Source organism: Sapajus apella, unplaced genomic scaffold (assembly GCF_009761245.1).
Source record: "Sapajus apella isolate SASKATOON/1434 unplaced genomic scaffold, GSC_monkey_1.0 scaffold62, whole genome shotgun sequence".
Lineage (NCBI taxonomy): Eukaryota > Metazoa > Chordata > Mammalia > Primates > Cebidae > Sapajus > Sapajus apella.
This window is the reverse complement of record NW_022437002.1, coordinates 4,817,942-4,842,130: the sequence shown is the minus strand read 5'-3', so window position 1 is coordinate 4,842,130 and position 24,189 is coordinate 4,817,942. Positions and strand designations below refer to the sequence as shown.

Genomic DNA, 24,189 nt, shown 5'->3' with positions numbered 1-24,189 from the left:
CCAAAAAAAAAAAAAAAAAACAAAAAAAAAAACCAACCAAACAAACAAAATACAAAAAAACAAGTGCTGACAAGGATGGGGAAAAGTTGGAACTCATGTGCACTGTTTGTAGGACTGTAAAATGGTGCAACTACTGTGAAAAACAGTATGAAAGTTTCTCAAAAAATTAAAAATAGATCTACTGTATGGTCCAGCAATCCCACTTCTGCATAAGTATCCAAAAGAATTAAAAACAGGGTCTCAAAGAGATATTTGTAGACCCATGTTCAAAGTGGCACTATTCACAATAGCCAAGAGGTAGAAGCAACCCAAATGTCCACTGACAGATGAATGGATTAAACAAAATGGTATGTACATATACAATGGAATATTATTCAGCCTTAAAAAGGAAGAAAATTGAGTGGTGAGAAAATAGAAAGAAATAAAAAGAAAAAATTTTTGAAAGGAACGAAATCCTGTCAACTTGCCACAATGGATGAACCTGGAAGACATTATGCTAAATGAAATAAGCCAGTCACAAAAAGATAAATATTGTATGATTCCACTTATAAGAGCTATCTAAAGTAGTCATAAAAAAACAAAACAAAACAAAAAAAACCCAGAAAGTAGAATGGAGGTTACCAGAGACTGAGGGGAGAGAAGGGTTAACTGTTGTTTGGGCATAGCGTTTTAAATTTGCAAGATGAAGCGGTTCTGGAGATAAATTTCACAACAATATGAATATGTGTAACATTACTGAACTGTACACTTAAAAATGGTTAAGATGATAAATTTTTTGTTAGGTGTATTTTTTGTTTTTAAACACAATTAAAAAAAGATTAATGAGATCATGTCAATAGGAGTAAGAGTCAGCTTGAAGGAACTCCCATTTATCAAATTTGAGACAAACTGAGCATTAGAAAGAAAAAAAAAAAAACTAACTATAATTGATTACAACACATTGATTCTTTAAAAAATTCCATGAGGTTACAGTAATGCTAAAAAAAATAGAAAATCTTTATAAAAGAATGCTAGTTAATAAGTGTAGAAGAAATTATATGTTTAGAAAATAAACTTTTCCTTTTTTTTTTTTTTTTTTTTTGAGATGGAATTTCGCTCTTGTTGCCCAGGCTGGAGTACAATGGCGCAATCTTGGCTCACTACAATCTCTGTCTCCTGGTTCAAGAGATTTTCTCTCTCGGCCTCCTGAGCAGCTGGGATCACAGGAGCCCACCAACACACCCAGCTAATTTTTGTATTTTTAGTACAGGTTTCACCATGTTGGTCAGGCTGGTCTCGAACTCTTGACCTCAGGTGATCCACCTGCCTTGGCCTCTCAAAGTGCTGGAATTACAGGCGTGAGCCACTCCACCCAGCCAAAAATGAACATTTTCTGTTTTTTGTTGTTGTTGTTGTAGAGACGGTGTCTCACTCTGTCGTCTGGGTTGGAGTGCAGCAGTGTGATCTTGGCTCACTGCAACCTTCACCTTCTGGGTTCAAGCAATTCTCCTGCCTCAGCCTTCTGAGTAGCTGGGATTACAGGCACTCGCCACTATATCCAGCTAATTTTTTGTATTTTTAGTAGAAATGGGGTTTTGCCACGTTGGCCAGGCTTGTCTCGAACTCCTGACCTCATGATTCACTCACCTCGGCTCCCAAAGTGCTGGGATTACAGGTGTGAGTCACTGTGCCTGGTGAAAATGAACATTTTCTATGTAACTTTCAGTGCAGTAGCTCATTCAAGCAAGGATCATCAATAAATGCTCAAGCAATTAGATGAACAGTTAGTTGTTGGAGAACAGGATATTCATATGGTACCAAAGCATCACCTCACAGATAATTTACTAATTACAAAGGGGTAAATGTATTTTACAATGGAAAGATATGGCAGTTAACACCTTAACAAACTTAATATTACTATTTGTGGAACAACCTGTCATTAAGTGTCATATATGCCTCCTAATTTGATTAGGAGGATATAGTGTAGGATGAATACATGATAGTACCTAGGAATTATTCCTGCAAAAAACACTTAATTTGAATCTAATCCCATCTCTGGACCCAGCTTCCAGTTTACAGGAAATACAGAGAATGGAGGAACAAATTAAATGAAACCACAAGAAACAGACAAAATTCAGAATCTGGGACAATCTACAAAACAAGTGACCTAAATTAAACCTCACCAATTATTAAAACAAAATATGTTAAAATTTATCTATCAAATTGATAACATTAAAAATTAATACAATTTTTGGGGGCAGGACAATCTGGTAACATGTAACAGTTTTTTAAATGTTTATATACTTTACCCAGCAATTCCACTTCTAGGAATTCATCCTATAGAAATGAGTTGTACATAAACATTTATTGACCAGAATGTTCACTGCAGCATTACTAATGAAAATGGATGTAATCTAATTTACCAAGATAAAATAATTATACAATAAAATACTTTATAATCATTGAAAATCTTAATTTCAAATATTTAACATGAACAGGTCCTTAAAATACATTAAGTACAAAGAAAGCAGATTATAAACTATTAGTATGTAATTTCCCTGTATATGTATATTCTACTTTACAGGAAAGATAATTATCAAAATGTTAATTTTGCTATTTCTAGGTGGCAAAATGGATTTATAGGTGATTTTAAGTTTTTTTCTTTGTAGGAGAGAGAATCATTATTTCTAATGTCTGAAAGAATAAAAAATGGGCCGGGTGCTGTGGCTCACGCCCGTAATCTCAACACTTTGGGAGATCAAGGTAGGTGTATCACTTGAGGCCAGGAGTTTGAGATTAGCCTGGCCAAAATGGTGAAACTCTGTCTCCAATAAAAATATAAAAATTAGCTGGGCATGGTGGCCCACGCCTGTTGTCTCAGCTACTCAGGAGGCTGAGGCAGGACAATCACTTGAACCCAGGAGGGAGAGACGGCAGTAAGCTGAGATGGAGCACTGCACTCCAGACTGGGCAACAGAGAGAGACTCAGTAACCCCCCCACCCACCAAAAAAAGACTAAAAAATGAAAAGAGAGAACAAAGTTAATTTTCATGATGCTAGAGGGCAGAACTAGGAACTACCAATAGAAATTACACGGAAGCCACATTTAACTCAAGGTAAGGAATAACTTTCTAACAACTAGAATTTTCTAAGCAATGAATAATCTGCCTTATGAGGTAATATGTTTTGCATTATTAGAACTCTAAGCAAAGGCTAAGTGGTCACTTGGCAAAGATACACAGTAGAGATTTATGCATTAGGAGATTAAAGAGAAGCTTTTAATGGTCCTTTTGTACTTTAAGTACTTATAATTTCTTTTTTTTTTTTTTGAGACGGAGTTTCACTCTTGTTGCCCAGGCTGGAGTACAATGGCACAATCTTGGCTCACCGCAAACTCCGCCTCCTGGGTTCAAGCAATTCTCCTGCCTCAGCCTCCCGAGTAGCTGGGATTACAGGCATGTGCCACCACGCCTGGCTAATTTTGTATTGTTAGTAAAGACAGGCTTTCTGCATGTTGGTCAGACTGCACCTGAACTCTCAACCTCAGGTGATACACCAGCCTCGGCCTCCCAAAGTGCTAGGATTACAGGCGTGAACCACCACGCCCAGCCAGTACTTATAATTTCATATAAAGTTTTCCATTTGCAGGGATACCAGAAAGGAAGTGCTTGGTTATTTGCTTTTATAATAAAAGCCCACGTGATACCAAAGAGATTATACTTACATTAGAATAATAGAGTTGAAGGATGATTTACTTTGTTACATTCTACATCAATTTAATATATACACTATTGAGAAAGTGAAAGCAGAAAACTAACCCAATGGACAGGATTCAAACTGAACCTGGAAGAACTACATTTGAAATGAATCTACTCCTCACTAATTTCTCTGTGTCTAGTAAGAACCGGAACAATTACACTTTTTCAAGGTTTAATGCAATAAACATTTCAAAAAGGAGGAGGATAAGCTCTGGCTGCACTATAATTCACACACAAATGAAGGAAAAGTGAAGAATATACCACCCACCCCCTGCAAAATGATATATAAAAATCTTGGCCGGGCGCGGTGGCTCACGCCTGTAATCCCATCACTTTGGGAGGCCGAGGTGGGTGGATCACAAGGTCAAGAGATCGAGACCATCCTGGTCAAAATGGTGAAACCCTGTCTCTACTAAAAATACAAAAAATCAGCTGGGCATGGTGGTGCGTGCCTGTAATCCCAGCTACTCAGGAGGCTGGGGCAGGAGAATTGCCTGAACCCAGGAGATGGAGGTTGCGATGAGCCGAGATCGCGCCATTGCACTCCAGCCTGGGTAACAAAAGCGAAACTCCGTCTCAAAAAAAAAAAAAAAAAATCTTATGATTTTGGATGTAGGAATACTGGGCAATGGGAAGTGACAGAAAAACTTAACATTATACTGGGTTCCTGGAAGGCAGAAGGAAGTGTCAGAGGTCTTTGAAATTTTTTAGAGTAATTGTGATTTTAAAAATAAAAGATACACTTAAAAAAAACAAACAACTTTTTAATTATGGAAATTTTCAAATATACACAAAAGTAGAAAGTGTAATCACCACTCACCTTCATTTCTCAACATTTTTATTGTGATAACCTACCCTTTGTTAGCCTAACTGACTCTCTGAGAGCTGTTCGGACTTCATGTTAGCTTCTTGAGCTGGACAGACTCCATGTTAGTTTTTTCACTTGCTCTCCTTTTTTCTCCCCCTTTCCCCTGAGCATGTAGTCAGGTTAAGCTGACTCCAAGCAGACCCAGGAATGCATTTACCGATAAGATACCAAGTCAAGCGGTACCAGCAGCCCTTGGGAACGCAGATGTTGTTAAGTACCAAGAGCCCCAGTCTCTATAAGTTCTATGTCTTTTTTAACAGCTTAAGCCCCTGCACCTGGTACTGTTTACTTCTTATGTAAACTAGTTTATCTTTTAACTTTTTGCTTGCTCTGCTTCTGTAAAAAATTGCTTCAGCTAGGTTCCCCCTCCCTTTTCAAACTGGGGTATAAAAAACCACGTAACTCTTTCTTCGGGGCCTAGAGAATTTTCTTTAAATGCTCCAAATGAGAGAGAAAATGTAACTGGATATCATCAGTGTCAACTGCCTAGGATATAAAAAAAGGAGTCAGCTCACACAGTGAAAAGCAATGACATGGCTAGGCCTCTTCCATAGAGCTCGATATAGACGTATTTCTTTTAAATTTGCCTCTCCAATGATGGGGGGGAGGGGAGGGGTAGGGAGGAGAGGTTTCTCTACTTCTACCACACCTAAAACAGTTTAAGCAAAGGGATCTCACAAGCACAGGGCTAAGAAATCAGTATGAATAATATTTGGTTGCTTATGAAATACTGAATAAAAAATAAAAGGATAGAGGATAAAAAAATTCTTCTGACTGGTGTATCAGAGTTCTAAACCTTTCACTCATAGTGTTACAAAACAAACAAGAAAAAACTAAATGATTCAGAATTTGTTAAATAAAAGAGTCTCCTCTCCTCTGCAAAAGCACCAAAAGTTCTCCTAAAACCCTCCCTAGTGATTTACAATAGATCTCTGAGTAATTAAACTAATTATCTTCTCTGTGGAGCCCACCTAGGGCATCCTCCTTCCCCATCTTCCACTTTTCTCAAACACAAGCAGAAGGGCTCCTTCCCTGCTCCTACTGTGCTTTATATTTAATTCTATTAGAGCATTAATCAATACTTCAGTGTAATTATCTTCTTTTCCGGACTATGAATTCCCAGGGCGATAAGACCCTATCTTACTCCTCTTTACATTTCCAATTCCTTATCTTTAAACCTACCACCACTGAAATGAAAAGTTTTCTCAATGAATAGAGATGACAGAATATGGAGTTATTTTTTAATTTTTTTTGAGACAGTCTCACTCTGTCACCCATGTTGGAGTGCGGTGGCATAATCTTGGCTCACTGCAACCTCTGCCTCCTGGACTCAAGTGATTGTTGTGCTTCAGCCACCCAAGTAGCTGGGTTATAGGCATATACCGCCACTCCAGGCTAATTTTTTTTTTTCCCTGAAAGAATATGATTTGACTAATTTTTATAGTTTTAGTAGAGATAGAATTTTGCCATGCTGGCCAGGCTGGTCTTAAACTCCTGGCCTCAAATGACCTGCCCGCCTCTGCCTCCAAAAGTGCTGAGATTACAGGCATGAGCCACCATGCCCGGCCTGGAGTGATCTTTATAAGAGTATAAAACCTCTCTAACCTTTTCATCTTCAGTTCTTCCCATAAGTCTCCACTTTAGGAGTTTTCCTATCAGCCAATAGTTCAGGCTGAATAACATGGACTGTAGTCTCTTGAGAGCTGGAGAAAGAATCTAGTCACTTTGGTTTGCAATATCTTCTAATGAAGTGAGGGGAATACAACTTGAATGATCTGGAAAGTAGTTAAACCTTTCAAGAGCTTTTATTCAGAAGCCAAAATGCAGAACAGTGTTTGAAATGCCTGCTTTTACATTGAAATGCTGAAGCTAACAGGGAAAATAAAACATTTCAAAAACCAATAACTAATAAGCAGCATCTGGTTGTCCACTTCTACTATTTTTCAGACAAAAATTCCCTAGCAAAAATGTACAGGTCTGGGTTAAAGCCTCAACCACGAGGGAGGCACCTTTCATGTACTGTTTTAAGTGTGCTTAGATTCCTCTCTAATACTAGTTAACCAAACCACTTTGAGAATTATCTGGTTAGGCAATCCCTTGAAGTGCAAATCTTTCGGTAAGGAAGTAATCTTTCTCAAGAATTTCAGAAAATTCTAAATAATCTCCCAGTTTAAGCTATGTTACACTGGAAAGAAAAAGTCACATCACATGCTTTATATGCCTTTCTTTGGTTACCATGTTACCTTGGTTAGAGTCCTCTGGGTCTTCTATATGAGCAATGACACTCCTGAGATAAATCTCCTTCTGCTGTTCTAGATTTGACTGTGAAAACGTCGGAACATTAGTCCTTGAATGAAGCAAACCCGAAAAAAGAAAAACAGCCCATTAGAACCAGGAATGTAGACAGAAAATTCCCTTTATGATCCAGGGGCAGAAGATAGTATTAGTCACATAATATAAAGCTAAAATGGAGTATGGAGTCAAGAGAAAAAGAGAAGCTGGGTGTGGTGGCTCCTGTCTGTAATCCCAGCACTTTGGCAGGATTGCTTGAGGCCAGGAATTTGAGACCAGCTAGGGCAACATAGTGGGACCCAAGAAATTTTTTTTTTTTTTTCTGAGACAGAGTCTTTCTCTGCCATCCAGGCTTGAGTGTAGAGCCGTGATCTCGGCTGGCTACAACCTCTGCCTCCCAGGTTCAAGCAATTCTCCTGCCTCAGCCTCCTGAGTAGCTAGTACTACAGGTGCATGCCACCACACCCAGCTAATTTTTATATTTTTAGTAGAGACTGGGTTTCACCATGTTGGCCAGGATGGTCTCGATCACTTGACCTCATGATTTGCCCGCCTCAGCCTCCCAAAGTGCTGGGATTACAGGTGTGAGCCACCATGCCCAGCCTAATTAAATTTTTTAAGCAAAGTAAATATAATAAGTATATAATCAAAATAATTTTTTAAAATCTCACTGTAGGCCGGGCGCAGTGGCTCAAGCCTGTAATCCCAGCACTTTGGGAGGCCGAGGTGGGTGGATCACAAGGTCAAGAGATCGAGACCATCCTGGTCAACATGGTGAAACCCCGTCTCTACTAAAAATACAAAAAATTAGCTGGGCATGGTGGCGCGTGCCTGTAATCCCAGCTACTCAGGAGGCTGAGGCAGGAGAATTGCCTGAACCCAGGAGATGGAGGTTGCGGTGAGCCGAGATCGTGCCATTGCACTCCAGCCTGGGTAACAAGAGCGAAACTCCATGTCAAAAAAAAAAAAAAAAAAAATCTCACTGTAAGGAAGCTAATCCGATTCAACACTTTAAAAAAAGCTTTTCTAGTGCATTCAATTTAAAAGGACCACATAGAGACACTGCCATCTCCTGGCAACAAGAGAATAAATTGAAAAGGTGACACAAATTTGCAACCCCTACTAGAATTTTTTGCCAAGGGCAGTTGTATGCAAGTTGGGAGAGATGAAGAAATAATTTTCTACTAGTTATATTTTAACAGTTTTGTTAAAATTATTCTAACCTCTTATCATATATGTGACTAGCCTGCCCCATACACAGGAAAAGAAATCTTACATTTGTAGTGGTTTCACTAACATGTCTATTTTGCTTTCAAAATAACTATAAAGCAGCAGAGAAGTCATCTAATGATGCCTTATTTTATGCATAAAAACTGAGGTAAGAGATTTGACTTGCCAAAAGTCACACAGTTGGTAGTGATAGAACTTCAAGTTTGCTTACTCCAAAAGCAGGGTTTGTTCCCTACGCTAAGAGGAAACAGGGGAGGGGAAGAAAGAAATTGAAGAGAACCAAAAGAAATCAGAATATGTAATTATACTTTACATTACCTGGTCTTGGTTTGTAGAACAGGAATGACTTTGCCTAGTCTTCTCTCATGGCCTTTCATCTTCCCAGAATCCTTGTCAAGAACATTCTGCTTTTTGAGGAGAGGAATGCAAAAGGAAAGGTGGTTCTTAGTTACAAGAAAACCACTGAAAATAACACTATTTATGGAAATTTTTTTAACTAAATGCTACACAAGCATATCTGTGAACATTACTGTGTGCCATGTATGACAGCAGTGCTTTAAATGCGATAGCAACTGTAATCTTTTTTTGTAATCTTAAAAAAAATAATAAAAGAAACCCTGGCCAGGCACAGTAGCTCACACCTGTAATTTCCGCACTTTGGGAGGCTGAGGTGGGCAGATCACCGGAGGTCAGGAGTTTGAGACCAGCCAGACCAATACAGTGAAACCCCATCTCTACTAAAATACAAAAATCAGCCAGGCGTGCACACCTGTAATCACAGCTACCCAAGAGCCTGAGACAGGAGAATTGCTTGAACCCAGGAGGCGGAGGTTGCAGTGAACCGACTGTGCCACTATACTCCAGCCTGGGCAACAGAGTAAGACTCTGTCTCAAACAAAACAAAACAACAACAACAACAACAAAAGAAACCCTATGTGGCAGGGATTATTACACTCATTTGGCAGGCTCAAGAAGGTTAGGTAAATTGCCGAAGATTTTTCAGTTCTTTCATGGCTGACTCAGAGCTAGTACTATATCTAATAGAGCATAGCAATAAAGATTGAGACTTAAGCTGAAACACAAGGACAGGAAAAATAATAGAATTACCATCTTAGTAATTACTCAATAAAGGATAATTTAATATTATGTATCAGGTGATGTAAACACATCATTTCATTAATCCTTATTATACTATGAAGTATTATTTACTCCAATTTAGGTAAGAAATATGGGGAAGCATTGAAGCTAAATAATTAGCCCAGGGTCACAGTGCTATTCAGGATCCAAACCCCAATTTGTCTGAACACAAAGCTCTGCTAGATTATAACAAATGTACCACTGTGGTATAGGATGCCCACAGTAGGGGAAGTTGATATGTGTAGAGACAGGGGTATACATATCAACTTCCTGCTATACATCTGAATAAAAATTATTTCATTTTTCTCTTCACCTTGAACAATGTACTTACTTTGTTTGATGAGTTGGAAACAACCGGAGACCTCATTTCACAACTTGGTTTATGTGAACCACCATTTCTGCAGGATGACTCCGTATTAGGAGTCTCTGAATGGTCTGAGATCCGAGAGAATACAGACGTAAGGTTCTTACTGTCAGCCATATTTTTATCAGAGACAGCTTGTTGAAAGTTATTGTTTGAAGACAGCTGGGGCCCATCCCAGGCAGAATTATTGGGGCCGATCCCTTCAGATTCAGTACAAAGTTTGCTTTCATTTGGAGTAAGACCATCTTCTCTCATCTCTTCTCCAAGGGAAGAGAGTTTTTCAGTATCTTTGGATGAATCAATCTCGTCCTTATCAAGCAAAGCATCACAAACTGTTGGATTAAATGGTGCAACAGTCACTTTTATAAGATTCTTTTCTAATACAGACCGTCTGTTTAATGGTTTAGTAGGAGCTGGTCCATGACCACCTGATGTACTTAGCTGAGGTAGTTTGAAGAGGTCAGGAGTCTCAGCTACTGGTCCCAAGCTGTACGATGAATTCTTCTCTTGGAGAGAATCAACTAGAATTTGACTCCCTCTTTCTCCCTTCTCAACATGCCCAACATCATCTTCCCCAGAAGACTGCTCATCTGATGGGTCATCTTCCTTCAAGAGTGCATCAATCTCTTCCTCTGTGTAATTTAAATCACCGTCATCATCTTCTCCTTCAGACAGTTCCAGCAAAGAGTCATCTAATCCATCCTCATCCAGGGAACCCCAAGAAAATGGGGCATTGTCTTTAGGCAAGAGAGAGGTACCAGAAGACTGTTCAGAGGGCACCAGTGAGCACATCATCTCTGGAGAAATAAGAGACAGTTTCACCTAGGAGCAGAAAATAACCTTATACCAACTGTAGTCAACTATATGTGGGTAATGTTCTAGTATTTCAAAATCTTTGCACTGTGACTTGTAACATGAGAAATAATTTTAAGATATTTAACTTTACCAGAAACGTGAAAATACATGTTAGAACAATGAGATACTTTTTGCCTACCAAAATGGTAATAGTTAAGATGCCATGACAATCTGGATTGGTGAGGATGTGGAGAAACAGCATTCATACACTATCAGTAAGAGTATAAGTCAGTACAATATTTTGTGCAGAGTAATCCAGCAACTTCACTCCTGAAAATCTGTCCTTCATATATATGTTCAGAGTAGCCAAATCCTGGAAGCAACCTAAATGGTGTATTTGTGCTATGGAATACTTTTCAATTATTTAAAAACACAGTGAAGTAGATCTGTAAGTACTATCATGGAATGATATCTACAACATACAAACAAAACAAATGTATATCATGAAAAATGTTTAAATATTCAGTTTACACTTTAACACAAAACAAATACGTATTACTTTTGAAATAAAACAAAATTCAAGAATACAAGAAGGTAAATAATTGTCTTCCATACTGTGTGGAGCTGCTGGAGCAATCTCTGCCTTTGCCACGAGACCAAATGGAAAAAGGTTTCAGCTCCTGCTAGCTGTTCCTTTCAGGAGACTTGTCAAAATGATTGACTCCCACCTTCCTGCAGGCAAAAAGAAAATTAGAGGATCTTCTCATCACTTTCAACTCTGCTAATTACAAAGTCAACTGTATTATGCTTTAAGGTGCTTGATGTATTAATTTTGATCTGGATTTTTTTTGTAAAACCAGAAAGTTGGATTTTCTGAGTCAAGAACACCAAAGAAAAATCTTCAAAGAAAAAAAATTATGCAACTAAGGGAACTAGTTTTGTTCCTCCCAAAATTTGTACTTTCTTAAGACTATCATCTACTTTAGTAGGATGAATACTGGCGTGGGAGTCCAAAGACCTGGGGTATAGTCCTGGTTGTAACACTAGCCAGCTCCAGTAACTTGGGTATGCCAACTGACCATCTGAACTTGTTTCCTCAATTACAAAATAGGAAAGGGATGGAAAAGGGGGACTAGGCAATGTCTGACATTCCAGCAAAATCTAAAAATTAATCATGACCACACATATAAAAATCTTTTACAATATAAATATATAAATGCAAAAAAAAAAGAAAAAAAAAGGTCATTAAAACAAACACAACCCTGGGCAACAAGGCAAAACACTGTTTCTAGGAAAGAAAAAAAAAAAAAAAAAAACAGAAAAATTAGCCAGGCATGGTGGCACACACCTATATTCCTAGCAGCTACTCATGCGGCTGAGGTGAGAGGACCACTTGAAGCTGGGAGGTCAAGGCTGCAGAAAGCAGTCATCGTGCCACTGCACTGCAGCCTCGAAGACAGAGCAAGACCCTGTCTCAAAAGAAAAAAAAGGTACAAACAAAAATTGATAACTATTATAACTTGCAGGGACATAAGGTAGGTCAAGGTTGGACTTCTGTATCATTTTACTTTTCTACTTGAATGTTTACTTGTATAATTAAAACCTAGATTTTAAATAGCTAATGACAGACCTAATCTATAATTATTTTCCAAATGGGAAAGGTGATAAAAAGCTAATATTTCACATATCTGAGAAGCTATAAGAAATGCTTATACACTGAACTCAATAATTTAGAAAATTCCTTGTAGCCTTGTAACTATAAAATTTTCCCTTAGGCCGGGCGCGGTGGCTCACGCCTGTAATCCCAGCACTTTGGGAGGCTGAGGCGGGTGGATCGCGAGGTCAAGAGATCGAGACCATCCTGGTCAACATGGTGAAACCCCGTCTCTACTAAAAATACAAAAAATTAGCTGGGCATGGTGGCGCGTGCCTGTAATCCCAGCTACTCAGGAGGCTGAGGCAGGAGAATTGCCTGAACCCAGGAGGCGGAGGTTGCGGTGAGCCGAGATTGCACCATTGCACTCCAGCCTGGGTAACAAGAGTGAAACTCTGTCTCAAAAAAAAAAAAAAAAAAAGTTAAAAAATAATCAGTATCCAAATAAGGTCCATACAGTGTGACTGGCTGTTAATGTCTTATGTATATTTTAATCTAAAGATTTCAGATCTTTTCCCCCTGTAATTACTTTATTAAAGAAACAATATGCTAGATGGCTCACGCCTATAATCCCAGCACTTTGGGAGGCCAAGGTAGGCAGGTCACTTGAGGCCATGAGTTCAAGCAAGACCAGCCTGACCAACATGGCAGAACCCCATCTCTACTAAAAATACAAAGAAAATTTAGCTGGGTGTGGTGGTGCAGGCCTGTAGTCCCAGCTATTCAGAAGGCTGAAGCAGGAGAATCGCTGAAACCCAGGGAGCAGAGGTTGTAGTGAGCAGAAATCACACCACTACACTCCAGCCTGGGTGACAGAGTCAGACTCTGCCTCAAAAAAAAAAAAAAAAAAAAGAAAGAAAGAAAGAGTACCACCACATATTATCTATGGATATATCATACAATTATTAAAATATGCATGACTATGAGGAATACCAAATTCAGGATAGTGGTTACCTCTGGTGGTGGAGAGAGAAGAGGAATGGCAAAGGCACATGGGTAACTATACTTATATCTGCAATGTTTCTTTTATTTTTCTTGAGACGGAGTCTCGCTCTATGGCCCAGGCTGGAGTACAGAGGCACGATCTCAGCTCACTGCAACCTCTGCCTCACAGGTTCAAGCAATTCTCTGCCTCAGCCTCCCGAGTAGCTGGGATTACAGGCGTGCACCACCAGGTCTGGCTAATTTTTGTATTTTTAGTAGAGATGGGGTTTCACCATCTTGGCCAGGCTGGTCTTGGAACTCCTGACCTTGTGATCCACCTGCCTCAGCCTCCCAAAGTGCTGGGATTACAGGCGTGAGCCATCGCGCCCGGCCAACGTTTTATTTCTTAAGAAAACAATATCTCATCTTAGGCCACATGACAATAAATAAGGAAAACAAGAAAAAGAAAAAAAATAGCATGAAGAGACCTGGAACAAATATGGCAACCTAAGATAAAGCAGGATGGTGGGCATTAAAATGTTCGTTATGTTACTTTCTATGCTGTTTTAAAATTGTTACTTTTTTGAGATAGGGTCTCAGGTTTGTTGCCCAGGCAGAATACAGTGGTGTGATCATAGTTCACTGCAGCCTTGAACCCCAGGGCCCAAGCAGTCGTCCACCTCAGCTTCCTGAGTAGCTGGGACTACAGGACCACGCCACGATACCTGGCTAATTTTTTTCTTTTTTTGTAGAGACAGAGTCTCATTATGTTGCCCAGACTGGTCTTGAACTCCTGGACTCAAGCAATCCTTCTGCATTAGTTTTCCAAAGTGCTGGGATTACAGGCATTGAGCCACCACACCCAGCCACTGTATTTTTTTATATGCTTGAAATAATAAAAACATTTTAAAATTATGAAGTCAATGGGAAAGACAATGATTATACTCTGTGAAGTCTCAAATATCACAGAGCCTACCTGACAAGGTTGTGACAAGAATTAAATGAGATCACAAACATAAATTTAGCACACTAGAGGCACAATGTAAGAGACAAATAACTGGTGGCCACAGTTATTATTTCACTCCACCATGATCACTGCCCTGACCCCTGAAGAGTCAGTCTTAAGAGAAGCAAAGGAACCTCAGGAAAAAAGAGTGCCAAACTGGTAGGGAACTTCCCCTAGACCCTGCTTGCAATTATCTAGTATGCTCTAGTCTCATCTAGTTTAATCCAGCATTCAACCATACTGTCACCAAAGACCTAGACAGACATCTGAAATATCAGGCAAATTCTGCAAATTAATGTTCACTGAACTATCCTTTATAGAGGTACTGGACCTTAGCATTTCACTTAGTCTCTGAACCTCAATACAGATGAGAACACCCATTAAATTCTGTTAACTTCAAACACGTATTATCATGAAGAAAGAGGATGCTCATGAAAGCAGTCTAAACCTAAAAGTTCTATACCAAAAAAACCCTTATGTTTAATGAATGTGCAAAGGGCGGGGCGGGGGGGATCCTCAGATAAAATTGAAGTTCTTAAGTGAAATTCCAAAGACAGCCTTACTTGTTAAAAGAAGGGTTACTTACATTTCTGTCTACCATCTACCACCTTTCTTGGTACTTGCCTGGTAACCTCCACGTAAAATATGGGGACTCCTGTATATTTTTATTTTATATTTTATTTTTATTTTTGAGACAGGGTCTCATTCAGTCACCCAGGCTGGACTGCAGTGGCATGATCTGGGCTCACTGCAACCTCCACCTCCCAGGTTCAAGTGATTGCTGTGCCTCAGCCTCCCAATAGCTAGGATTACAGACGTCTGCCATGCTTAACTAATTTTTGTATTTTCAGTAGAGATGAGGTTTTGCCATGTTGGCCAGGCTGGTCTTGAACTCCTGGCCTCAAGCAATCCTCCAGCCTTGGCCTCCCAAAGTGCTGGAATTACAGGCGTGAGCCACCACGCCCAGCCATACCCCTTTATTTTTAAGGGAAGAATATTTTTCCGATCTCCTAATTCTATCTCTTAGTTCCTCTACACCCCATCCTTTCTGTGACCCTATTCTGTCCTTCCACATCTCTCACCTGTCCACCCCCTTCTTCACACTTCAGTTTACCACCCCCTCTCTCTGTTCTCGAACCTCCTGGTTGCAACCTCAGAAACTGGTTCCCTTTCTATTTTTATCTCACCTCAGAAAACCTACTGCCTCGAGCACAAAGCCTTATTTTACTGAGGCCACTAAAACTGCAACACTAGATGCAAACCCACATACTCTTTCAAGCTCTAAAATCAAGACCATTACTAAGCAGGATCTGACAGGTACGGCCAAGGGCAGAGATTATTTCCAGTGGACAAGACCTCCCCCTGGCCTTTGATTTCCAATCTTTCCCAAATGCAGTACGTGTGAAGCACACAGTACGAAACACACTCAGCAGCAGGCTTTATCACTCCATAAAATATACACAACATTTACAAAAAATCAAAATGAACTGAAATTATCTGTAACAGTTTCGCAAATTCCTTCGAGGTAACTAAAAACACTGCAGGACGGAAAAAACAACCCAGGGCTGCAAATCTTTGCTTTAGGTAATATTTCACTAGATGAGGGTGCCAGGATTCTCCTCCCACATGGACACAGAGAACCGACTTGCTAAGCTGCAGCAACAGGTTTCTTTTTAAAAAGAAAATGTGCTTTAAAACATTCTAGGCAGGTCGGCTAGAGCTTGGAGTCCCTAACAAATACACAAAAAAACTGGAGATCAGGTTGGGGCAGGCAGTGGGCAATTCAACCACTTCTAGGACCTCTCCAGGGCCCACCCTGAGGCAGCCACCTGCTTTCCCACTTGCCTAGGAAGTAACTGGTGACGCCGCTTCCAGCCCTTGAGGACCAGGAGGAAGGGTGTGACCCAGGCCCAACCTTTGTAGGATACTGCCTTGGCTCTCCCTTACAAATGCAGCCCGGGACTGTGTCACCCTCCAGGAAGGGCCTTTGCCCCTCCCTCCTCTGAGGACAACGCGAATTCCCGCCTCCCCACGGAAGGCGGGAGAAGCTAGGGTTCTCTCTCCCTGACCCTCCCCCAGCAGGGGCAAACTCGCCCCTCAGCAGGCCCGGGCGGTGCGCTTCTCTCCCGGGGACCACCGTCCTCAAATCTTCCCGGGGGAAGCGTCGTCCTCTTTCTGCCCCCACCCACGAGACGCGGCAGAAAAGCTCGCGAGCTTCCCGCCGGCAACAGCCTCCCGCCAAGCTGGCCGGGGCAGAGGCGTCCCCCGCCACCTACACATCCACGGTCCCCACCCCCACTGGGCAGAGACTGCAGACGGCGCTCCCCGACTCTCAGACGACCAGGGAGCTTCCTTTTTCCTCAGCAGGGTGAGGGGCATCTGTCGCCCGCCGACTTGAAGGTGGGGGGCAGGGACATTCCCTCGCCGTCACCTCAAGCGCTAGAACGCGCCCTTCTCGCAGCAAGGCGTGGGCCTCTCAATCCCTCCAAGGGGCCAGCGGTGTGCGCAGCCCCTTGGAGAAGCAACAGGCGCCCCCATCCCCCTCCCGGCCGGGTAACGCCGACCCCCTCGTCTCTCCCGCTCTTCACCTCCGGAAGCCGGGCCAAAGCCTGGGCGAACGACTGCGCCTCACTCCGCCCCCTGCGCCATTTTATCGCCCCCTCCCCGACCTCCCCCACCCGGAGTCCACCCGACCAACACGGGCGGGAGGGCAAACCAGCAGTGATTGGCAGAAAACCGCCCCGCCTCTAGGAGGGTTGCGCCCCGCGCAGGCGCCTCAGCCCCGCCCTCCGCACCGCCTTCCTTGCCCACCGGCTCCACCTTTTCCAGGCTCATCGAACTGCTCGACTCTCTACTGTTCCTCACTTTTTCCGGCTATTGCCGGGAGGGGAGGAGTTCAGGCCAAGCAAGCCGAGCGACGAGCTCAGCTGATGCAACCTGGCTGGACTCGCGTGACAGTTCCCGGCACGCGGTGGCGACGGTGACCCAGGAAGGGCCTCTGGTGCCGGGCTAAGTGTGGGAAGCAGTGGTAGCAGAGCCATGGGGGACGCTCCCAGCCCTGAAGAGAAACTGCAGCTTATCACCCGGAACCTGCAGGTCAGGCCTGGGGATTGGAAAAGCGCCGTTGGGGGACTAGGAGCCCGAGGTTCAGTGATTTTGAGCCCCGTTACTGGGTTCTAAGTGTGTAGGGCCGGGGACTCGGCGCTGGGGCCGCTCTGAGAGAGGTTGCAGATCTCATTGATGATCGGTCAGTCAAGCAGCCCTTCCTTGGGTTTCATAGAAATCACAGCGGGCTCACCTCTTGCTGCAGTTACCTTGTGTTGGAGCCAAGCTTTGAATCCAGGACTCCCACTCCACCCCCCATTAAGTGCCGCGATTAATAGGGGGCTTGGTCACAGAGTACGTCAAGGGCCTGCCAGAGCTTGTCTGAAGGGGACCAAAAGCTAAAAATGACCCACTACAGGGTTCAAGTAAGTACTGGAAGATGCTATTTTGGGAGCTTTAAAAGGAAATGAGAGAAGGGAAGGCTTCCCTGAGGAAGTGACCTCTAAACTGTACCCTGAAGGTAATAGATCCCCCCGCCCTCAGGCCACGTCTGTTCCGACTGTTACTAAGAACTACAGGAGTAGGAGTTAACCAGAGGAAGAATGGAAGAATGAGAGGGAGAGCATTTCAGATGGAGGGAACAGAAACTGTGGCTAATTTAGCTGGAATGGAGTGAGCAAAGTTATGAGGAAGCACTGAAAATTTTTTATATTGTGTATTCGCTTGACTTTTCCGGGCTCCTATTGTCACCTTATCAGGGAGGCATTTCCCGACCACTTTATTTAAATAACAAATCATCTGACACCAGAACTGCCCCATCCCTTGCTCTGCCTTTTTTTCCATTATTGTTCTTACATACTATACGTTTTAATTGTTTATTTGTTTGGGAGAGGCAGGCAGGGACCAAGTCACGGGGCCTTGTAGGTCTTATTCTGTTCAATTTTAAATTGGGCTATCTTCTAAGAGCAGTGATACATCAGTTGGCCCACAGCCTGCTCTGTTTTCTCTTTTTTTGAGATGTAATTCACATACTATAAAATTCACCCTTTTAAAGTGCACAATTCAGTGAGTTTTAGTATGTTCACTGGTTGTGCAGCTATCACACTATCTAATACAACTTGCAGACACTACCTATTACCCACTACTCCCAGCCTTAGGGAGACAGTAATCTCTCTGTCTCCAGGTATTTGCCTGTTCTGGGCATTTCATTTAACTAGAATCATACAATATGTGTCTTGTTGCGTCTTTTTGCACTTAGCATAATATTTTCAAAATTCATCCGTTTTTGCACCTAGTAAAACATCATTCCTTTTTATGGTTGAATGATACTCTCTTGTATGTATATACATTTTGTTTATCCATCATCAGTTGATGGACATTTAGGTTATTCCATTCACAATTTTAACCAAAGGTTTTTGCATGCTTCCCCTAGCTAGAGTCTTAGTTTCCTATTCCCTCTCTGTAAAATATGCTGACTGGGGACTTAAGATACACAAAACTATTGGAATTGACTCACGGGTTTTTGGTTTTTTGGGATTATTTTCAAACAGAGTTTTGCTCTGCCTCCCGGGCTCAAATGATTCTTTTGCCTCAGCCTCCCGTGTAGCTGGAATATTATAAACATGCACCACCACACCTGGCTGATTTTTCTATTTTTAGTAGAGATAGGGTTTCACCATGTTGGCCAGGCTGGTCTCAAATTCCTCACCTCAAGTTATCTGCCAACCTTGGCCTCCCAACATGCTGGGATTACAGGTGTGAGCCACCACACCTGGCCTCACTCAGGGTTTAAAGTCTAAGTAATGTGACATCTTCTTGGGTGCTGATAACCCTCCAAGTGTCCACATAGTTGGGGGTGCTCTTGAGCATGCGGGATCACCTGCCAACAGACTTGGAGCACAGGATTTTAACAAGTCGTGCTAATATGTGATTCAAACCAGCAATATCATGTTTTCTAACAGCCTCCCAAAACCGTAACTTGAGGAGACGCTACATATACTGGCCTATTAGAATTTTTCCAATATTGTCATAGGACAGAAATAAATCATTAAAGGTCTTAAAAAAGGAAAATGAGTTTTAAAGAAGTTTTTGGGTTTTAAGGACTGTCTCTGGCTACCTTTTAGAACATGGATTGGAGGGGCCAGGTGCAGAGTGGCTCATGCCTTTGGGAGGCCCATGAGGGCAGATCACTTGAGGTCAAGAGTTCAAGACCAACCTGGCCAACATAGTGAAACCCCATCTCTACTAAAAATACAAAAATTTCCCCGGCCTGGTGGTGGGCACCTGTAATTCCAGCTACTTGGGAGGCTGAGGCAGGAGAATCATCTGAACAGTGAGTTAAGATCATACCACTGCACTCCAGCCTGGGTGACAGAGCAAGACTCCATCTCAGAAAAAAAGAAAAGAAAAGAAAATTGATTGGAAGGAGCAAAAGTAGATTTGGGAGACCAGTTAGGAGAATATTAGAGGAATCCTGGTGTGATCTGATGGGGCCTGGATTTGGGTGGTGATTTAGAGGCAGAGAGAAATAGGAGGGTTGAAGAGCAGTTTTGGAGTACCTTGAACAACTCTAAATGATGGTACCATTTACTGAACAAGGAGTGAAACTATCAGTGAAAAAGATGGTTAAGGAGTGAAGTAAGAAATCAAGAGCATGAGTTGTGTTTTGAACGATTGGGTTGACAACAAGAACACGGTCCTGTATATGGATGTGAGCAGGAGATTTGGGAGTTACTGGCTCACAGTAGTAGTTGAAGCAACTGAAGGGGATCAGTTAAGGAGAATGTAGAGTAAGAAGAAAAAAAGACCAGAGCCCCAGAGATTGCTAATATTTAATGACTAGGAAAAATAAGAACAGTTGCAAAGAAATCCAAGCAGGCAGAGAAGAGGAAAACTTAGAGAATAAAATAAAGGAGACCAAAGGAGAGTACCTCTGGGAGGGAGTGAAGACTAAAAAATACTCATTGAATTTAGAAACATGAAGGTCCTCTGTGACCTTAGCAAGAGTATGTGTGATGTGATACGGAATTTAGTAGTATTGTAGCCGAGCCAGTCAAGGAATGCACCACACTCTGAGATTGAATTATGAGTTCTTTATTATGCTGGCAACTGAGAGGTGGCTAACGCCCAAAATTCTCTTAGCACCTAAGAAAAAGTTAGGTGGTCTTTTATACCCTAGTTTTGAAGGGGAGGGGGAACCTAGCTGAAGCAAATTTTTCGCAAAAGCAGAGTAAGCAAAAAAGTTAAAAGATAAACTGTGTATGAGAAATAAAACAGTGCCAGGTGCAAGGGGTAAAGTTGTCATAAAAGACATACAACTTATAGATAATGGGGGTTCTGGGCATTCGACTGCACCTGCATTCCCAGGCTCTGCTGGTACCACTTACCTTGGCCTCTTATCAACTAATGCACTCCTGGAGGTGCCCAGTGTCAGCCCGCCCCAGCTACATACTATAGTTACATACTTGATGGTGGGAAAATAACTAATATGAAGAAGCTAAGATGGAGTCTGTCCGGCTCAAGAAGCTAACATAAAGCCTGAACAGCTTTTAATCTGAGAAAGAGTTAGTTTTAGCTGGCAAAAAGCAGGTTATCACAGTATGATGTGGCATGGAATTCAAATTGGAATGGGAGACTAGGAAATGAAGACCAGCCGGGTGCGGTGGCTCACGCCTGTAATCCCAGCACTTTGGGAGGCCGAGGCGGGTGGATCACGAGGTCAAGAGATCGAGACCATCCTGGTCAACATGGTGAAACCCCGTCTCTACTAAAAATACAAAAAATCAGCTGGGCATGGTGGCGCATGCTTGTAATCCCAGCTACTCAGGAGGCTGAGGCAGGAGAATTGCCTGAACCCAGGAGGCGGAGGTTGCGGTGAGCCGAGATCGCGCCATTGCACTCCAGCCTGGGCAACAAGAGCGAAACTCCATCTCAAAAAAAAAAAAAAAGGAAATGAAGACCAAAAGAAGAGACAACTGTTTCAAGAAATTGGCTATGAAAGGAAGGAGAGTGAGTTAGAGGTATGTAAACCAGAAAGTATCTGAGGCCAGATGTGGTAGCTCATGCCTATAATCCCAGCACTTTGGGAGGCTGAGGCAAGTGGATTATTTGAGGTCAGGAGTTCGAGACCAGCCTGACCAACATGGTGAAACCCCATCTCTACTAAAAATACAAAAAATTAGCCAGATGTGATGGGGCACACCTGCAATCTCAGCTACTCTAGAGGCTGAGGCAAGAAAATCGCTTGAACCCTGGAGGTGGAGGTTGCAGTGAGCAGAGATCACAGAACTGTACTCCAGCCTAGGCGACAGAGTACTCTGTCTTGGGGGGAAAAAAGGTATCTGAGGCAAGTCTCAATCAATTTAGAGGTTTATTTTGCTAAGGTTAAAGACCATGGCATCTGACAGTCTCAGAAAGTCCTGAGAACATGTGTTCAAGATGATTGGATTACAGCTTGGTTTTATATGTTTTGGGGAGATAGAAGTTACAGGCAAAAACATAAATCAATACAATTAAGGTATACATTGGTTTGCCCAGAGAGGAGATGGGGGTTCTAGTTTCTAGGTGGATTCAAAGATTTCCTGATTGGCAATTGGTTGAAAGAGTTAAACTCTGCCTGAAGAGTTGAAGTCAGTTTGAGTTAAGATAAGGAGGGTTAGGTTCACACCTGTAAATCCCAGCACTTTGGACGGCCAAGGTGGGCGGATCACGAGGTCAGGAGTTTGAGACCAGCCTTGCCAACATGATGAAACCCGTCTCTACTTAAGATACAAAAATTAGCTGGGCATGGCGGCACATGCCTGTAGACCCAGCTACTCAGGAAGCTGAGGTGGAAGAATCGCTTGAGGTTGCAGTGAGCTGAGATCACACCACTGTGCTCCAGCCTGGGCAACAGGGAGACTCGTCTCAAAAAAAAAAAAAAAAAGATAAGGAGGGTTGTGGAAGCCAAGGTTCTTGTCTTGTAGATGAAGCCTCTAGGTAGCTGGCTTCAGAGAGAATTGATGGTGACTGTCTGTTATCTGATCTTAAAAGGTGTCAGACTCTCCAGAAAAGATTTAGTAAGGGTAGGAGATTTCTCTACAGAATGCACATTTCCCCAAGAGACAGTTTGTAGGGCCATTTAAAAATATGTCAAATAAATATCTTTTGGGGTAAAATACTTTGATTTCTTTCAGGATCTGCTGTCTGTCATGTGGTGCTATACCAGAATCAGGTTGGAATTTGGTATCTTACTACTACAGAGAATCTGTTTTGTCAATCTTACTATCTGTGTTTTTTTTTTTTTTTTTTTTTGGGGAGACGGAGTTTTGCTCTTGTTACCCAGGCTGGAGTGCAATGGCGCGATCTCGGCTCACCGCAACCTCCGCCTCCTGGGTTCAAGCAATTCTCCTGCCTCAGCCTCCTGAGTAGCTGGGACTACAGGCACGCGCCACCATGCCCAGTTAATTTTTTGTATTTTTAGTAGAGACGGGGTTTCACCATGTTGACCAGGATGGTCTCGATCTCTTGACCTCGTGATCCACCCGCCTCGGCCTCCCAAAGTGCTGGGATTACAGGCTTGAGCCACCGCACCCGGCCCTACTATCTGTGTTTTAATGTCAATGCTGGTCTGTTGTATCTAAACTCCAGTGGATCACGAGGGGGGCTGGCTTATGCCTATAATCCCAGCACTTTGGGAGTCTGAGGTGGGAGGATCACTTGAGCCCAAGAGTTCAAGACCAGCCTAGGTGACATAGTGAGACTTCATCTCTACCTAACAGAAAAAACTAGCCAGGCATATATGTGCCTGTAGCCCCAGCTACTCAGCTGAGGTAGGCGGATTGCTTGAGCCTGGATGTTGAGGCTGCAGTGAGTTGTGTTTGCCCAAGTGGACTCTAGCCAGGGCAACAGAGCAAGACCTTGTCTCAAAAAAAAAAAAAAAAAAAAAAAAGAGCCAGGTGCAGTGGCACATGCCTATAATCCCAGCACTTTGGGAGGCTGAGGCAGGCAGATCACGAGGTCAGGAGTTCAAGACTAGCCCGGCCAACATGGTGAAACCCCATCTCTACTAATGATACAAAAATTAGCTGGGCGTGGTAGCAGATGCCTGTAATCCCAGCTACTTGGGAGGCTAAGGCAGAAAAATTGCTTGAACCTGGGAGGCAGAGGTTGAAGTAAGCCAAAACTGTGCCACTGCACTACAGCCTGGGCAACAGAGTGAGACTCTGTCTCAAAAAAAAAAAAAAAGAATATACTCCAAAGGGAGGAGGGTATAATGAGGCATGTCAGACCCTTCCTTTCTGTCTTGGCCTGAACTAGTTTTTAGGTTTCTTTGGGATCCCATTGGCCAAAATGGGGGATCCATTGAGTCAGTTGGGGGTCTTAGAATTTAGTTTTGGTTTACAAGTCACTGGAGGCAAAGATGCAGTTAGGGGCATGTCCCCACTCCCCAACATTAGGGGTGATACTAGCAGCAGTACCAACTTACATTGGCTCTCTGCACTGAGAGCATGGCTGGACCCCCTTGATGGCTCTGAGCCAGGATCTCCAGTGACACATGCTTTTGTTTTCCTTGTCACAGGGTAAAGGATGAGCAAGGTGGGGCACCGGCATTAAACCAACTCTTCTGCTTCCACAACAGGAGGTTCTCGGGGAAGAGAAGCTGAAGGAGATACTGAACGAGCGGGAACTTAAAATTTACTGGGGAACGGCAACCACTGGCAAACCACATGTGGCTTACTTTGTGCCCATGTCAAAGATTGCAGACTTCTTGAAGGCAGGATGTGAGGTAAGAACTAATGCTATAAGCCCTTGGGGACTGACCCAAGGGAAACCCAAGAGAGACTTAACAAGGACAGGGTGGGGCTGGAGGAGAAAGGTTGGAGGTACTTGGACAAATTCACATTTTGGTGACCCCTTATATCTTGTCCAGGTAACAATTCTGTTTGCGGACCTCCACGCATACCTGGATAACATGAAAGCCCCGTGGGAACTTCTAGAACTACGAGTTAGTTACTATGAGAATGTGATCAAAGCAATGCTGGAGAGCATTGGGGTACCCTTGGAGAAGCTCAAGTTCATCAAAGGCACTGATTACCAGCTCAGCAAGTAAGTTCTTGATCATCCCCCTTCCTTGTGGCTCTGGTGGTTCTAACTAAT

The 24,189-nt window shown here is 42.6% G+C and overlaps 2 protein-coding genes across 6 annotated transcripts in view; one reads left to right on the top strand and one right to left on the bottom strand.

Moving 5' to 3' along the window:
• S100PBP (S100P binding protein) overlaps positions 1-16,730 on the bottom strand; it is a 42,657-nt gene extending 25,927 nt beyond the window's left edge. Inside the window, exons 1-5 of one of the 4 annotated variants that reach the window (XM_032246785.1) lie at positions 16,596-16,730; positions 11,039-11,155; positions 9,596-10,425; positions 8,446-8,534; positions 6,849-6,952 (exon numbers count right to left, since the gene is read on the bottom strand). In XM_032246785.1, the coding sequence (XP_032102676.1) occupies positions 6,849-6,952; positions 8,446-8,534; positions 9,596-10,423 (1,021 nt within the window). In that variant the 5' untranslated portion in view covers positions 10,424-10,425; positions 11,039-11,155; positions 16,596-16,730. Of the gene's footprint in view, positions 1-6,848; positions 6,953-8,445; positions 8,535-9,595; positions 10,426-11,038; positions 11,156-16,401; positions 16,492-16,595 lie in introns of those variants that run through there. The other 3 variants (XM_032246788.1, XM_032246786.1, XM_032246787.1) reach the window with 3 other exon arrangements.
• Positions 16,731-16,776: 46 nt separating this feature from the next.
• The window catches only part of YARS1 (tyrosyl-tRNA synthetase 1), a 43,185-nt gene continuing 35,772 nt past the window's right edge, over positions 16,777-24,189 (top strand). The window contains exons 1-3 of one of the 2 annotated variants that reach the window (XM_032246784.1): positions 16,777-17,103; positions 23,672-23,818; positions 23,963-24,138. In XM_032246784.1, coding sequence (XP_032102675.1) covers positions 17,047-17,103; positions 23,672-23,818; positions 23,963-24,138 — 380 coding nt within the window. In that variant the 5' untranslated portion in view covers positions 16,777-17,046. The remainder of the gene's footprint in view (positions 17,104-23,671; positions 23,819-23,962; positions 24,139-24,189) is intronic. The other variant, XM_032246783.1, reaches the window with a different exon arrangement.